At 59.5% G+C, this 13,438-nt stretch overlaps 1 protein-coding gene across 10 annotated transcripts in view; it reads left to right on the top strand.

Moving 5' to 3' along the window:
* Positions 1 to 748: 748 nt before the first annotated feature.
* Positions 749 to 13,438, top strand: part of MPRIP (myosin phosphatase Rho interacting protein) — a 79,290-nt gene continuing 66,600 nt past the window's right edge. For 4 of the 10 annotated variants that reach the window (XM_050317862.1, XM_050317859.1, XM_050317861.1 and 1 more), the window contains exons 1-2: positions 751 to 1,161; positions 12,289 to 12,366. In XM_050317862.1, the coding sequence (XP_050173819.1) occupies positions 1,042 to 1,161; positions 12,289 to 12,366 (198 nt within the window). In that variant the 5' untranslated portion in view covers positions 751 to 1,041. Of the gene's footprint in view, positions 1,162 to 12,288; positions 12,367 to 13,438 lie in introns of all 10 variants that reach the window. The other 6 variants (XM_050317864.1, XM_050317860.1, XM_050317863.1 and 3 more) reach the window with 6 other exon arrangements.

Genomic DNA, 13,438 nt, shown 5'->3' with positions numbered 1-13,438 from the left:
GAGCTGAGCCGAGCCAAGCCAACCTCATCCAGGACAAGCTGCACTGAACGAAGCCCAGCTGCACTGAGCTGGACTGGGCCAATCCATGCTGAGCTGCACCAAACCAAGCTGTGCCGTGCTAAGCTGAGCCGAGCTGAACCAAGCTAAGTTGAGCTGTGCCAGGCTGAGCTGAGCTGAGCCAGGCTGCAGGGAGCTGAGCTGTGCTGAGCAGAACCAAGTCAAGCCTAGCCCAGCTGTGTTGGGCTGAGCCAAGTCAAGCTGAACTGACTTGGGCCGAAGGCAGGCAAGCCGGGCCAAGGCGAGCCAATCAGTGCCAGGCTGAGCCTATGAAGTCCAACCTAACAGAGCCGGGCCAAGGCAAGCCGATCAGTGCCAGGTTGAGCCTATGAAGTCCAGCCTGGCCGAGCCGGGCCCAGCAGAGCCGAGCCGAGCCGGGCCGGCCCCACCCCCAGCTGTAATCGCCCCGCCCTCCTCCCGCGGCCACGCCCTCCCCTCTTCTCTCCTCCTATTGGCCAGGATGGCCTTTTGTTAGCGGCGGCCGCGCTCCTCCATTGGCGGGTGGGCCTGTCCGTCAGCTCGGCGGCCCCGCCCCCTTTTCCGCCTGGCTCCGAGGCGCTGGAAACTTTGCGGGCGGCGCAGTCGGGAGCGGCTCCCGCAGCGCCCGCACCCCGGTCCCGCCCCGCCCCGCACGGACCCCCGTCCCCGCACCGCAGCGACCCCCTCGCACCGCCCCTCCCCGTCCCGCCCGGCCCCGCAGGGCGCGGGCAGCGCCGCCCCCTCCCCGCGCCCCGCCGCGCCGCCCGGGCCATGCGCGCCCGCTGAGCCGCAGCGGAGGCGGCCGCCCTTGCGCTTCGCTCCCGGTTTTTGTTTTTTTATTTTTTTTTTTCTCCCCTGCTGCGTTCGCTGGGGAGAGGGGGGAGGTTTGTGCCGGTCTCGGCGCTGGCGTGACGCCCCCCGCGGGCGCGGGGCGGCGGCGATGGGCGCGGCGGACGGGCGCTCCGCCGGGCGCTGAGCGGGCGCGCAGCGGGCGCGGGCCGCGCCATGGCCGCCAAGGACAATCCCTGCAGGAAGTTCCAGGCCAACATCTTCAACAAGAGCAAGTGCCAGAACTGCTTCAAGCCCCGCGAGTCCCACCTGCTCAACGACGAGGACCTCAACCAGGTGGGATCTTGCCCCCCCAAAACCCCGCGGTTTTCTCCCCGAAATACGCCCTGGGACCCCGTCGCCGGGGCGTCCTGGGTCTCCGTGGGGTCTCCACTGTACCCTGAGGTCCCACAGGTTCCTTGGGGTCCCCTTGTCAGCTTAGGGTCCCATGCGTGTCGCCAGGGATAGCTCAGGATCGTATAGATAGTATAGGGTCCCATGGATGTCCTGGGATCCCATGGATAGCACAGGGTCCCATGGGTGCCTGCTGGTCCCATGGTTAGCACAGGATCCCGAGGGATTCCATGGGGTGCCTGCTGGTCACATAGATATTGTAGGGTCCTTTGGGTACCTGCTGCTCCCATGGGTATCGTGGGCTGTCAGAGGTGCTGCAGGGTCCCATGGGGTGCCCGCTGACCCCAGGGACACCACAGGGACCCAGAGGTATTCATGGATCCTATGGCGTGCTCAGGAACCCAATGGGTGCTCTCTGGTGCCGCAGGGTATCCAGTGATCCCGTGGGGTGCCTTCTGACCCCACAAATAGCGCAGGGACCCACTGGTGTCCCGATATTCCATGGAGTGTTCAGGAGCTCCATGGGTGCACTCTGGTCCTGTAAAGTGTCCAGGAGCCCCATGGGTGCCTGTTGACCCCATGGATAGCACAGTGACCCACAGGTATCCATGGATCCTGTGGGGTATTCAGGAGCCCCGTGGGTGCATTCTGGTCCCATAAAATGTTAAGGAGTCCCATGGGGTGCCTGCTGACCCCATGGGTGGTGTGTGGTCCCATAGGGTGTCTGCTGACCCCACAGATAGCACAGGGACCCGCACGTATTTGTGAAGCCTGTGGGATGTCCAGGAACCTGTGGGTGCTCTCTGGTCCCATAGGGTGTCCTGCGATCCCATGGGATGCCTGCTGACCCCACAGGTTCCCAGGTGTCCAGTGAGACACCCACAGTGTCCACTGGTCCCTTAGGCCATGGCACACCCCAGTGCCACCTCCCCTGGGGCCTCACCCCTTGAGGCCATTTGGGGCCCAGCGCTGGCACTTCTGGTGATCCTGTCCCCTCTTAGGGTGCCGAGCAGCAGGTGGGGGGGGTCCTGTGGCCTCCATCACACAATCCCAAAAGTCCTGGGAAAAACTCGGCTGCAAACAAAACATTCCCTCCGTGCCGGACATGAACCCGCTGCCCTACAGCCCCTAGCTTTCCCGGGGGCATGGAAAGGGGACCCCAGTGCCTTCCCGAGAAGGGCCGAGCGCTGGGGGGCTGCCAGGGCTGGGCCTTCCTCCTCTTCCTTCCTCCTCTTCCTTCCCCTCTTCCTTCCCCTCTTCCTTCCCCTCTTCCTTCCCCTCTTCCTTCCCCTCTTCCTTCCCCTCTTCCTTCCCCTCTTCCTTCCCCTCTTCCTTCCCCTCTTCCTTCCCCCTCTTCCTTCCCCCTCTTCCTTCCCCTCTTCCTTCCCCTCTTCCTTCCCCTCTTCCTTCCCCTCTTCCTTCCCCTCTTCCTTCCCCTCTTCCTTCCCCTCTTCCTTCCCCTCTTCCTTCCCCTCTTCCTTCCCCTCTTCCTCCCAGGCCTGACACAGGCCCAGGACCCGCGTACCCATGGCAGGGGACACGGGTGGTGTTTTGGGGCACGGGGGCCCATCTGTGGGGTCGGGGTGTGGGGGAGCAGGGCCGCCCTCCCTCCTCCCACACCTTTCTGGGCCAGGGCTGCCATCCCCGCTCCCGATCCTATTATGGCAATGAGATCAGACATATTGCTGCGCTCGCTGGGGGGGCGGCGGAGCCGGGGAAAGGGGTGGTGGTGGTGGGGGCGCGCATCGTGAAATCTGAGGGCTAATATGGAAAAAATGTAACTGGAAAAAATGCCGTGGTGTGTGCGGGAAGGGGCGGGCGGCGGGGAGCGCCGCGGCCGTGCCCAGACAAAGGAGCCGTCCCGGAGGGGGCTCGGGAAGAGCCCCCCGCTCCCGGCCGGCCCCTTCCCGCTGCCCCGCTGGGGGTTGCGCTGCCTCCCGGTGCGGTGAAATTTATTTTTCATTGGGGCGGGAGGGTTGCGGGGGGCTCGAATCGTTGCACGCACCCCCACAGCGCCGGCCTGCCCTGCCATGGGGGGGCCTCCCGCCTCCTCGGGGACCCAGGGCCGTGTTTGGGGCAGCCCCTCGCTGGCTTTGTTCCCTCCGGGATGGTGGGTGGCCCTTCGGGGGGTGTGGGGGGGGGAGCTGCTCCCACGTCCGGCTCCCGTGGGGTCGGGGTCGGCCCCGCGCCCGCGGGGGGCTCCGGTTGGGAAAACGGCGCAATCCCCCCGCTCGGCTTCTCCCTCGCAGCTGGGGTGAAGTAATCCCGCTTCCCAGATAAGATGGTGGCTGTGGCGGCGTGTGATGCACGCACGCACCCTCCCGCCCCGCCGAGCAGCCCCAGAGCGCTCGCTGCTCCCCCCTAACCCGGCGCGTCCCCGCCACCCTGCCCGCCTCCCCTCCCGGTCTGTGCCCCGTGTCGGAGGTGCTGCAGCAGCGAGGAGCCTGGCTGGGCGTGGGGGTGTGCACACCCAGGAATAACGGTTCATTTAACGCCTCTGAATGCTTCTGCCTTTTTAATTCTTTTTTTTTAAGCTTGGTTTTGGGTCGGGGCGAGTGGGGGGTCCCACACAGCAGCGTGGGGGCTCCATGCTCAGCATGTCCCTCTTGCCCCATGGACAGGGACGGTGTTGGTGATTACCTAGAGTCAGGCTAGAAAAGTCTTTGGGAGTCATCTGACCTTTGTACTTGGCTTGCAGGAAAGGTGAAGGTACTTCACACTTACGCACTGGTGTCTCTTTTGGATTTTTATTAGATAAAAATACCTGTGTGGGTGTTAGGAGCTGCCCCCCGCGCCTTCCCGGCTGCTCCGGGCTGCTGGAACCGCTGGGGCAGAGACCCGGAGCGTGTTTGCAAAGAGTCACAAATATTTAGTGGTAGTAGTGGATTTCCGTCGTACTCGGGAACCGGCTTAGGAATGGGGCTGGGAGGGGGGAAATCCAGCCCCAAACATCAGGATTAATGAGCTGGAGCTCTCTAATAATAATCAGACTTAGCGCTTCCAACTTCAAAGGGCTGTGCGGACGCTAAATCCCTAATCCCGGGAGCGCTGCGTTCACGAGTTGTTTTTGTGCGTGGCTGTGCTGCCGGACGGGGGTCGGTGCGATTTGGGGCAGCTACATGTGGTCCCACCACCCGTTGGAGACATGACTGTTCCCCCCCAGGGCTGCAGGTGGGAGGTGACGTTCCCTTGACCTCCCTCCCCCACCCCGGCCTAATCCGTGTTTGACCTTCTGGGGTGCATGGGAAAAACTGGGTCAGTCACCGCGTCTGTTCTCCCTTTGGGAAAATCTGTTGTTGTGGGTCGTGGGTGAGCAGAGTCCTGTGATCCTGTGCAGGATCACCCTGTGTTCGGTGGCAGGATCTGGCCCCTGGTCCCTGGCAGACACTGTGCTGATGGTGGCTCTTTCCTGGCTGTGCCACCCACCCACTGCCAGCTCACCTTATGCTGCTCCTTTCCCAGCAAGGGAGAAATTCCCTTTTCGTGGGAATTCCCTCTTTCCTGGCAAGGCTTGCCTGTGCCAGTATCACATGGTCCCTTGTAACCACCTGCAAACCTCATGTGGAGGTCAACTTTCCAGAGCCTGCCCTGGGAAGATGGATGGTTCCTAGGGACCCCCTTCCATCTCCAGGGGAAAACCAGCCTGGCCAGCAAGACCCTCTTCCCAAGCAGCCACCCAGGGCTCTGCAGGACCATGGGGGTGTCGCTGTGCCACGGTCTCCATGCCAACTGCCCTGGGCCGATCCATGCCTGCACACACATGCCTTTGGTCTGTAAGATGAAGCCCCCACAACATGGGACAGGCTGGGAATTAACCTCAAAGTTCTGCCTGGCCTGAATTGGAAGAAGAGCAGAGTGTAAAGCAGTTACTTTTAATTTTCTCTATGCGTGTGCTCTCCCGGGGCATGGGGACTGGCACAGATAGAGGAATTTTAGGACGTCTTTCCAGCTACCAGTATTTTTTTGGTTGGTTTTTTTGTTGCCTTTTTTTTTTTTTTTTCCCTTTTTACTTGAGATTGTGGCATGGATGCCCAGAGGACCACCCAGTTAGAAAATGGAGCTTGTAGATTTTTTCCCACTGCCTCCTCCTGTGACACCCCTGCCCAGTGGTGGCGGGTGGTTATTTCCATCACTTCTCCATTGGACATTATCACTTTCCTACTGTTTTGGATGCCGAGCAGCTGGAGGCCAGCAGCCCTGAGGCTGGAGCGTGTCAGCGTTGGGTCACAGGCTTGGCTTTGGTCTGGGACATTGCACTGATGGAGCTGGGATGCCCTGGGCCCGGGGTCTAATCCTGGCTTCATGCCTTGTCCAAAGGGTGACAGGGTGAGGGATCATGTCCTGGCCACGCTTTTCCCTCCACCCCTGCTCCCTGTGGGAGAAAAAGCCCTCACTTTCCTGGAAAGCAGCCCCCGCGTTTGCATTCCCTGCTCCCTGCTGCTTGTATCACGCTGCAAAAATCTGCTTCTGCTTGACTAATTATTAGGACCGAACAGGGGGAGATTCTCTGCAAATGTCAAACCTGCCTGTGATGGTGTCCGTGGAGGGCAGGGACATGGGGGACACAGTGTGGGGGGCTGGGGTGGGCAGGGTCGTGGTGGCTGTGACCCCCAGGCAGCATCGCACCCTTGGAGAGTGATGGGAGCGCAGCAGGAGCTTGGGATGGGTGTCATGTTGGGTGCTGGGGTCAGTTTGGGGCGCACTTAACCCTCCACGTGGCCCAAGGGAAGGGCCGTGGCGGCGCCTTTGGGTGCTGGAGAACCATCCCCTTTGCAGGCTGACTTGCTGCTGGGTTTTTGCATGGCGCCGCACCTTATCTGCGCTGGCAGCCGGCAAAGTGATAAATCCCACTCTGGAGAGATGTTGTGGCTTCTCCCAGGCGCTGAGGAAGGCCAGTGGTGGGAAGTGTTTAGATACGCCTGCTTGCTGCCGGGCACGCCGGCTTCGGGGCTGCTCCAGGAGGAGCTGGAATTGTGAAGTCTGTTCTGTCCCACTTCGTTTTTCTGCTGCTTTACAAATTGCCTGTGTATGCTCCATCTGGCCTCATCCAGGTCCTGCTCCGACTGCCTGAGCCGATGGCAGCGCTCAGACCCGAGCGCAGCCCTGGGACCAGAGCTGGGGTGTTTGCAGAAGGAGGCCGGCTGTTTGCACGAAGGGTGAATTCAGCCTTTCCCCTTCCTGTTCCTCCGGTCGGTCAGTCAGTCCTGCTGCCCACGCAGAAAACTGCCTGGGCAGCTCCGTCTCTTGGAGTTTACCAGTGGCTGGGTTGGTGCTCCCGGTGCGCCAGGAGGGCTGTGCCATGCACAGTGCCCACCAGCTGCCCCATGGCAGCAGCACCTGGTGCTCCTTGTGCTCAAGGTCCAGTCTGTCCGGTCTGGTTTTGCCTCGTCCTACCTGTGGAGTTGTGTTGGTGGTGAAAGCCTGGCCTGGGGTTTGCAACTCTGGCAGCAGTCAGCTCAAGCCTGTGCTGATGCAAAAATGTTTTGGCAGGAGGTGGATGGAGGGGGACTGTCCCTACACATCCAGAGTGGTCCCCCGGAGATGCCCAGGTGTTGTCCTGGAAAAATCACTGTTTGGGCTGAACCCAGGGGCAGCGAGTGGCCACTCAGATGTGAAGTTGGGAATTGAGAGGGCATTTGCTCTGGGAATAGTTGTGGATGCTTGCTGGTGGCACTGCAGCCTCCGTGCTGGGGCTTGACCCTGCTCCCCTTCACATCACCAGGTGACAGACAGCAGAGGGGAAATGCTTTGTGGGCAGGGAAACAGGGATGTAAGCGGCTTAGCCACCGGGGCTGGGCTGCATCCCGGCCCTTGGGATTGCTGCTGGAGCGCAGGGCAGCACAGCGGTGTTTGCGGAGCCTCCCGCTGGCCGGGGTCACAGGTCTCCGGTGGTCCCTGTGGCATCCCGCTGGGAACACGCAGGATGTTAAGCGATGCCTGCCTCTCAGTTCCTAGAAGCCATGCTGTGGGCAGGAAAGCCTGCTTGTGTATCTTGTCCCATTCCCTCCCTGAACACCATGTCACCTTCCCCATTCCTGCCGGGTGACGGCTGCTCCGACTCACCCATCGGCGATGTTCTCCTGGCTCCGAGGTGTGCAAAGCCAAGAGCAGAGCAGAGCTGAAAACGCCCAGATTTCCTATTTTGAGGTTGCAACCACAGTGTTTGTGGTGACTTCTCCCTTGAGCTGTGCCAGAGATGAGTCCCTGGCTCTGGGGAGCCCTGAGTGGGTCAGGAGTCAACACACAGGGGACAATGACCTTAGTGTCCCTGCTCCGGGGCTGTGCTCTCTGTGGGTCTGGCTGAGAGCTGTGACCGTGTTGTGCTGCCCTGAGTGTGGGGAGCAGTAGGTAGAGAGGCTGTCAGAGAGGCTTCTGTGGTGAATATCAGGGCTGAGCCCATAAGGGTGGTGGGCTGGGTTCCACCGTGGGTTAACACCTGGTGTAGGTTGGGGGTGTAGTTTTCTCCTGGGGCTGCTGGGACCCTGGCACTGCTTCCCTGGTGCACCAGGGCTCTCTGCTCTCAGTGCTGCAGGCAGAGCCTGAAGCTTCGTTGCAACAATCCATTTTTCTTCCCCTTCCCGCTCAGTTGCCAAGCCTGAACAAAACAAGCCCTGCCTCCACCCGAGACAGGCTGATTACGTCTGCCGGCAGCCTAAACAGATTATCCCTCCCGCCACGCGCTCGGAGCCAGGAGTCTCTCCCGGCGATGATTCGGACTTCCCTTGCAGCAGGTTGGGGTGGGTGGGGACTGACTGTGGGGGCATCCCAGCCCACCTGGGTGTCCAGCACCCCAGTGGGGATGTGGTTGCTCTGCCCTAGGGGTGTCAGGACCCTAAGAGGGGAAATGGATGTTGGTGGAGCTCTCCTGTTCCACCTTGTGCAATGAACTCCTGCAGACACCCAGCACGGTGTGGCTCTGCTGGATGCTGCAGAGCATCCTGCTTGGCTATCTGGTCTGCACAGGGAAGGAAGAGGTGATGGTACCACCAAAAACACAGCGGGTGTGAAAGCTTGTCTAGCAGGCAGCTGGTTGGTGTCACAGCCCACCTCCAGCCCCGTGATGTGGTGCTCCATGGGCTGCCACGCTCCTGTGACCCATCCTGCCCTCTGGAAGCAGGTGCCCTGGGGATGTGCAGGGGTTCCTGTATCACCCTGGGCTTTGGGAAGTGCTGAGTGGCTCTGCACGTCCTTCGAGCCCAGTTCCCTGGCTGCTGGGAGTTGCGTTCCCAGTGCTGGTGGAGCTGGTTGGGGTAGTTTGTCCATGCCTGGGCAGCATCAGCACAGCAGCCTGACAGCTTTGTGTAAACCCAGCTGGGGCCGCTTCCTTCTCTGCTTCCTCCCACCCGCTGGGCTGGAGGCAGCATCCTCCCCCTGGATACACCTTAGGCCTGCGGGCCGAGGGGATGAATGCAATGGCTGGGACAGCCACCTGAGAGGCAGGTGAGGGGCTGTGGCTGCTCCAGAGCCCGGCTCCAGTGGCGGCTCAAAGGTGAGATGGAGTGCCTGTACACTCCCAGAGGTGTGACAGGAAGCGGAGGGGTGACGTGGGGGTGTTTCTGCCTGAGTCAGCTTCCACCAGTCCCGCGGGATCGAACTGGGCACTGTGGGGCTCCAACCTGGCCGCACCTCCCATGCAGTGGTGGGGAGAGCATCACCCCACCCCACCCCACCCCAGCAGCCACCCTCCACTCTGCTTTCCATGGCATTCTGTGGCTCACCCTATGGCCAGGTACCTTCTGGATAAAAGCAAAGCCACCCACCCAGTGCCCGAGCACCCCGTGTGGCTGCTGCCTGTGGAGAAACTGCCTGGAGCTGCCCCTCAGATATCCCTGGAGCTTCCCTGGGAACCCTGGGGTTGCTCTAACGCCACCCCTTAACTTAAGATTGGACAGATCTGCTTGGAAGAGGGAATTTTTTTGCTCTGAGCTCTTACTCAGTGCTGGGTGTTGCATTTTCCTCCTCTTGCTGAGCTCTCCAGAGGAAACCAAGCCGGTGCGAAGCAACGTGTGACTCCAGCTCCATCCTGGTGCTGCAGCACCCCCCCAAGACCTGCCTCCCACATCGGGTTTATTTTAAACCTTGCTGCAGCAGGGCCATTCCAATGCAGGTGTGATGAGTTTATTTCAGACACTTCATGTTCTAATTCATGTCCCTTTTATTTAGGCTTGTACCTCTCTGGGCATTTGCTTGGTTTTAGCAGGAGCTTGTTTTGGTTTGGCTTTAAAAAGCACTGCTGTGTGTTCATCTGTTGATGGGTGGAACCAGGCTGCCCACGCTGCCTGGCTCTAATTCATACCTTTCAGCTATTTTGGTTTCAATATCTGAAATTGGATGCTTCTGCCAAATTAAGTGTAGCCCACTGGTGGTTTTTTATGATGCTGGTACAGAAATGACCGTGCTCTATGTTAAGGGTGTGTATTTCAGGTGCTCAGTGTTTTATATATAGGCAGTTGAGCCAAAATTGGAGTGGTTGAGGGCACTGCTGGGGGGTGTGAGCCAGGCTGAGGTAGGGCAGGGCTTTATGCCTGTGAGTCTACTCGGTGCTGGTGATGTCCTCTGTTTTGGTTTCATGGTTACTTCATCCCTGGTGTGGCACTGGGACCTGCCTACTGCCTGTCACACGGGGATTTGTGTGGGGCTGGATGCTGTGGGGTGCTCAGGGTGGTGTGGGGTGGCCCTGTTGGAGGGCTGCAGTGTTGTGGCTTTTGCTGGGGAGAGATTTTGCTCATGGGGCTTTGCTGGGCTGAGCACTTGACTGTGCCCAGGGGCAATGCTGGGGCACAGAGGAGAGTATTGGGGGACGGAGGAGGGCTGAGCCCTGCAAACAGCTTGGCTGCCTGTAGCATCACCAGCGTGCCACCTTGGCATGGTGGTGCCAAGTGCTGGGGGTGCTGTGTCCTACCCCTCTTGTTCCTGGGTAGTGGAGGCCACTCGAAAGATCTTCTCAAACCCCAGAGCCAGTTGTTCAGGGCTCTCATGGGAATTTGGGGACCCCATTTCCTGTCACAGTGACCCACTGAAGGGTCACCTCCAGTTAGTTATTTACAATTTTGCTTTTCCCCTGTAAAACGGGAGAGAAGTTCGGGAAATTTGGCTCTTCCGAACTGGCCGTGGCCACATCCCGGCACGGCGGGGATCAGTGGGATCCCCCACTCCGGAGTCCTGGGATGGGCACGGATGCGTCACGGGCGGCTCTGGGTGGGGGTGTGGGGCGGGGTGTGCCGGGGGTGTGGCAAGCAGGGCTCACCTGTCCTCACCTGCCGGGCGCTGGCAGCGTGGGCGGCACCGAGCCGGGTGCGGAGCCTGTGCCGGGGTGGCTGGAGGTGCCATGGGGGCCACAGGAGAGCAGGGCATCCAGGTGAGCTGGATGGGGGACACAGGGGTCTCGGGGCTCCTCGCCAAACCAGGGGGGCTGCGGTGCCCACGGGTGCCTTTCTGTGCCCCCAGTGGGGGTGGTGAGGCTGCCGCTGGCCGTGGGAACAGGCGGGTGTAGGGGTGCCCTGGGATGCAGGAAAGCAACTCCCCGAAGTTTGGATCCCGCTCCCAGCGCTCCGTTTTTCCTTGATTTTAATCCCATTTAAAGGGGGAAGGAAGGAAGGAAGGAAGGTCTTCTCAAATCGTGTTTTCCCAGCTGCTGGGAGAGCAGCACACCGAGCTGGTATGTCATGTTGCGGAGGGGGATAAGAGATTTTGTTATTTCTTTTCACTTTATAAACAGTAAAAGGGCTCCTCCGGCGTGTTTCCAGTTTGCTTACTCAGTGCTTCATGCATTTGACAGTTTCTGGTGCATAGGCAGTTTCTTCTATTGTTTGCAGGGATTTTTCCAGAGGGGAAACTTTTTTTTAACATTACAAAACCACAGAAACTGGCAGGAGGAATCTAAGGGAGGTAACGAATTGGAAACAGTTTTAAACTTTAAGGAACAAGAAAGAAAAGAATAAAAGCAACAAAATGAACTGAATCATTTAGAAGAGGAGCTGGGAACGTGTGTCCTTGTCTCTGTTTGGCTGGGCTGGGGTGGACGTGCGTGGATGTTTCGTGGTGGAAAGCAGCGTTCCCAGATCCAAGGGCTCCTGGAGCTGAATCTGCCTTGGGTTTCCTCCCTCCTGGCCTGTCCTGATATCTCTGTGAAGCCACCTCACTGGTGTGGCAATGCCTTGCCACTCTTGCACCAGGATTTGGCCCCAGCCCTTGCCAGGTGTTGGCTCATAGTTTACAGCTTGACAGGCAGCAGGAGCGGTGCCTGTAGGACTTTGTGTGGGAGGATGTTCCCAGTGCCCATCCCCATCCCACTGCTTGCCATGGCGTGGGCCTGCTTCACCCTGACCACTTCTGCATCCAAACCACTGATGGAAAGAGCTTGGATGTTTTTTTTTTCCACTGATAAATGGCAGTGCTGCGAGTTTCTTTCCGGGTATTCTTTCCTTTTCTCTTCCCGGCCGGCTGAATGAGCTGTTTTCCCTCCTCCCAGCTCTGACCTTCCTGTGTGCTCAGCCGTGGGCTGCTGGCAGGGAGGAGCGGGCTGGCAGGGGCTGCCCTTGTGCAGGGAAGCAGGAGCTGGATGTGCACGGGAAGCGGCTGGGAGCTGGAGAACTGCCAGCGCTGGGTAGTTTTTCCTCTCTTAATTAACAAACGGAAAACATCGAGCTCTCCTTCGGAGTGTGTTTTTGCTTTGGAGCAGAGGCACGCTGCCGATGGCGAGGGGAAGGACGGTGAGGACGGGCTCTGCTGGATCCTGGCAGTGCCCAGGAGCTGGTGCTCTGGGCACGGTGCCACGCAGGAGCAGCTGTGTTTGGAGTCTGTGGCTGGGGTTTTGCCTCCTCCCGAGTTCTCGTCTCAGTCCCCTTGGCATACGGTGTGTGTCACATCAGGGTTGCCATCAGGCACCGCGTTCCCCGCACTGGGAAGGCTGAGTTTGCGTGTGTGCAGGAGGCTGAGCTCACACAGCTGCCTTCGTGCTGAGTGCTGCTGCGGTTTCCCGTGGTCCAGGACCATCGATTCCCTGTGGTGCTGATCCATGTTGAGCTGGTTTCCATTGTGCCTGAGTGTTTCTCTGCTGTTTCTTTGCAGGCCAAACCCATTTATGGTGGCTGGCTGCTGCTGGCCCCGGAAGGAACCGACTTTGACAACCCTGTCCATCGCTCCCGGGTAAGTGAAGCTGAGACATCCTCTCCCCGGGACGTGGGTGGGGGTGGCAGGAGGAGTAGCAAGGGAGCCTGTCCCTGCCCACAGGGGTGGTTGTGACCCCGGGAGTGCCCCAGCCACCTCCATGCACCCATCCCCTTGTGCAAACCAGGAAGCTGGAAGATGTTTCCTGCAGCGAGGCTTGAATGCCTCCTCTGGGATGCAAGGTTTCCTGTGCTGGGCAGCAGCCTGGGGCGCTGCAGGTGCTGGTCAGGCTCAGTCTGTGCAATTTTATTGCTTGTTGCTGTTGCTTTTTGATGCTGCACTGGTTGGCCTGACATGTGCTGTGCTGTCAGGACAGCTCTCGGGCCAGTGGGGGGTGGGCTGTGCAGCTTTGACCTGTGCTGGGACCATCAGAAAGCTCCCAATTTTCCTTTGGGGCTTGGAAACAACTGCTTTGTTTTCTGCAACTCATCGTGGACATGCCCAGAGCTCTAGAGAGAAGCTGCATCCCATCCCCTAATGTGGATATGCCTATGGCAGGCAAGGAAGGGGTGAGAGGTGGTTGCCATTTGCTATAACCCTGCAGAGCTCTGAAGCCAAGTGTTGGCAGCAGGGACCTGCAAACAGAGCAGAACACACTCAGCTCCTTCCCAAAAGGGTTTGCTCATGGCAGGCACAAACAGCAGCATCGTGTGGGGTCGAAGCATTGCCCACTTCCCTGCCCTGGGGGGTGTGAGGCCCAGAAGGATGTGGCCAAGCCAGTGTCCTTTCACCACTGGCTTGTGACGAGGACTTTCAGCCTGTCCCCCAGCTTGTCTTTCAGGGAACTTGCTGCTGGGGCTGCCAGGATAGGGCTGTCTTGTGCGTGGGAGGGATGGCAATGGTCCCTGAACCCTCTGTCATGCAGCCAAAATGCTCTTGGAGCTGTTGGTAATAAAAAAATCGCTCCCGAATGAGCAAGAATTGGGTTCTGAGTTCAGCCTGGGGTATATGGGTCATTATTTGGTGTCACAGCTTGTACCAGGCTTGCTGACCCACCATTAGGGGGACATGGGACCCTAGTCCCCCCAGAGTCTATGCTGCCTGCTCAGCT

Source organism: Myiozetetes cayanensis, unplaced genomic scaffold (assembly GCF_022539395.1).
Source record: "Myiozetetes cayanensis isolate MyiCay16 unplaced genomic scaffold, myiCay2020 scf20-37, whole genome shotgun sequence".
In the NCBI taxonomy this organism is placed as follows: Eukaryota; Metazoa; Chordata; class Aves; order Passeriformes; family Tyrannidae; genus Myiozetetes; species Myiozetetes cayanensis.
The sequence above is the reverse complement of the archived record's forward strand: the minus strand, read 5'-3'. Positions and strand labels throughout refer to the sequence as shown.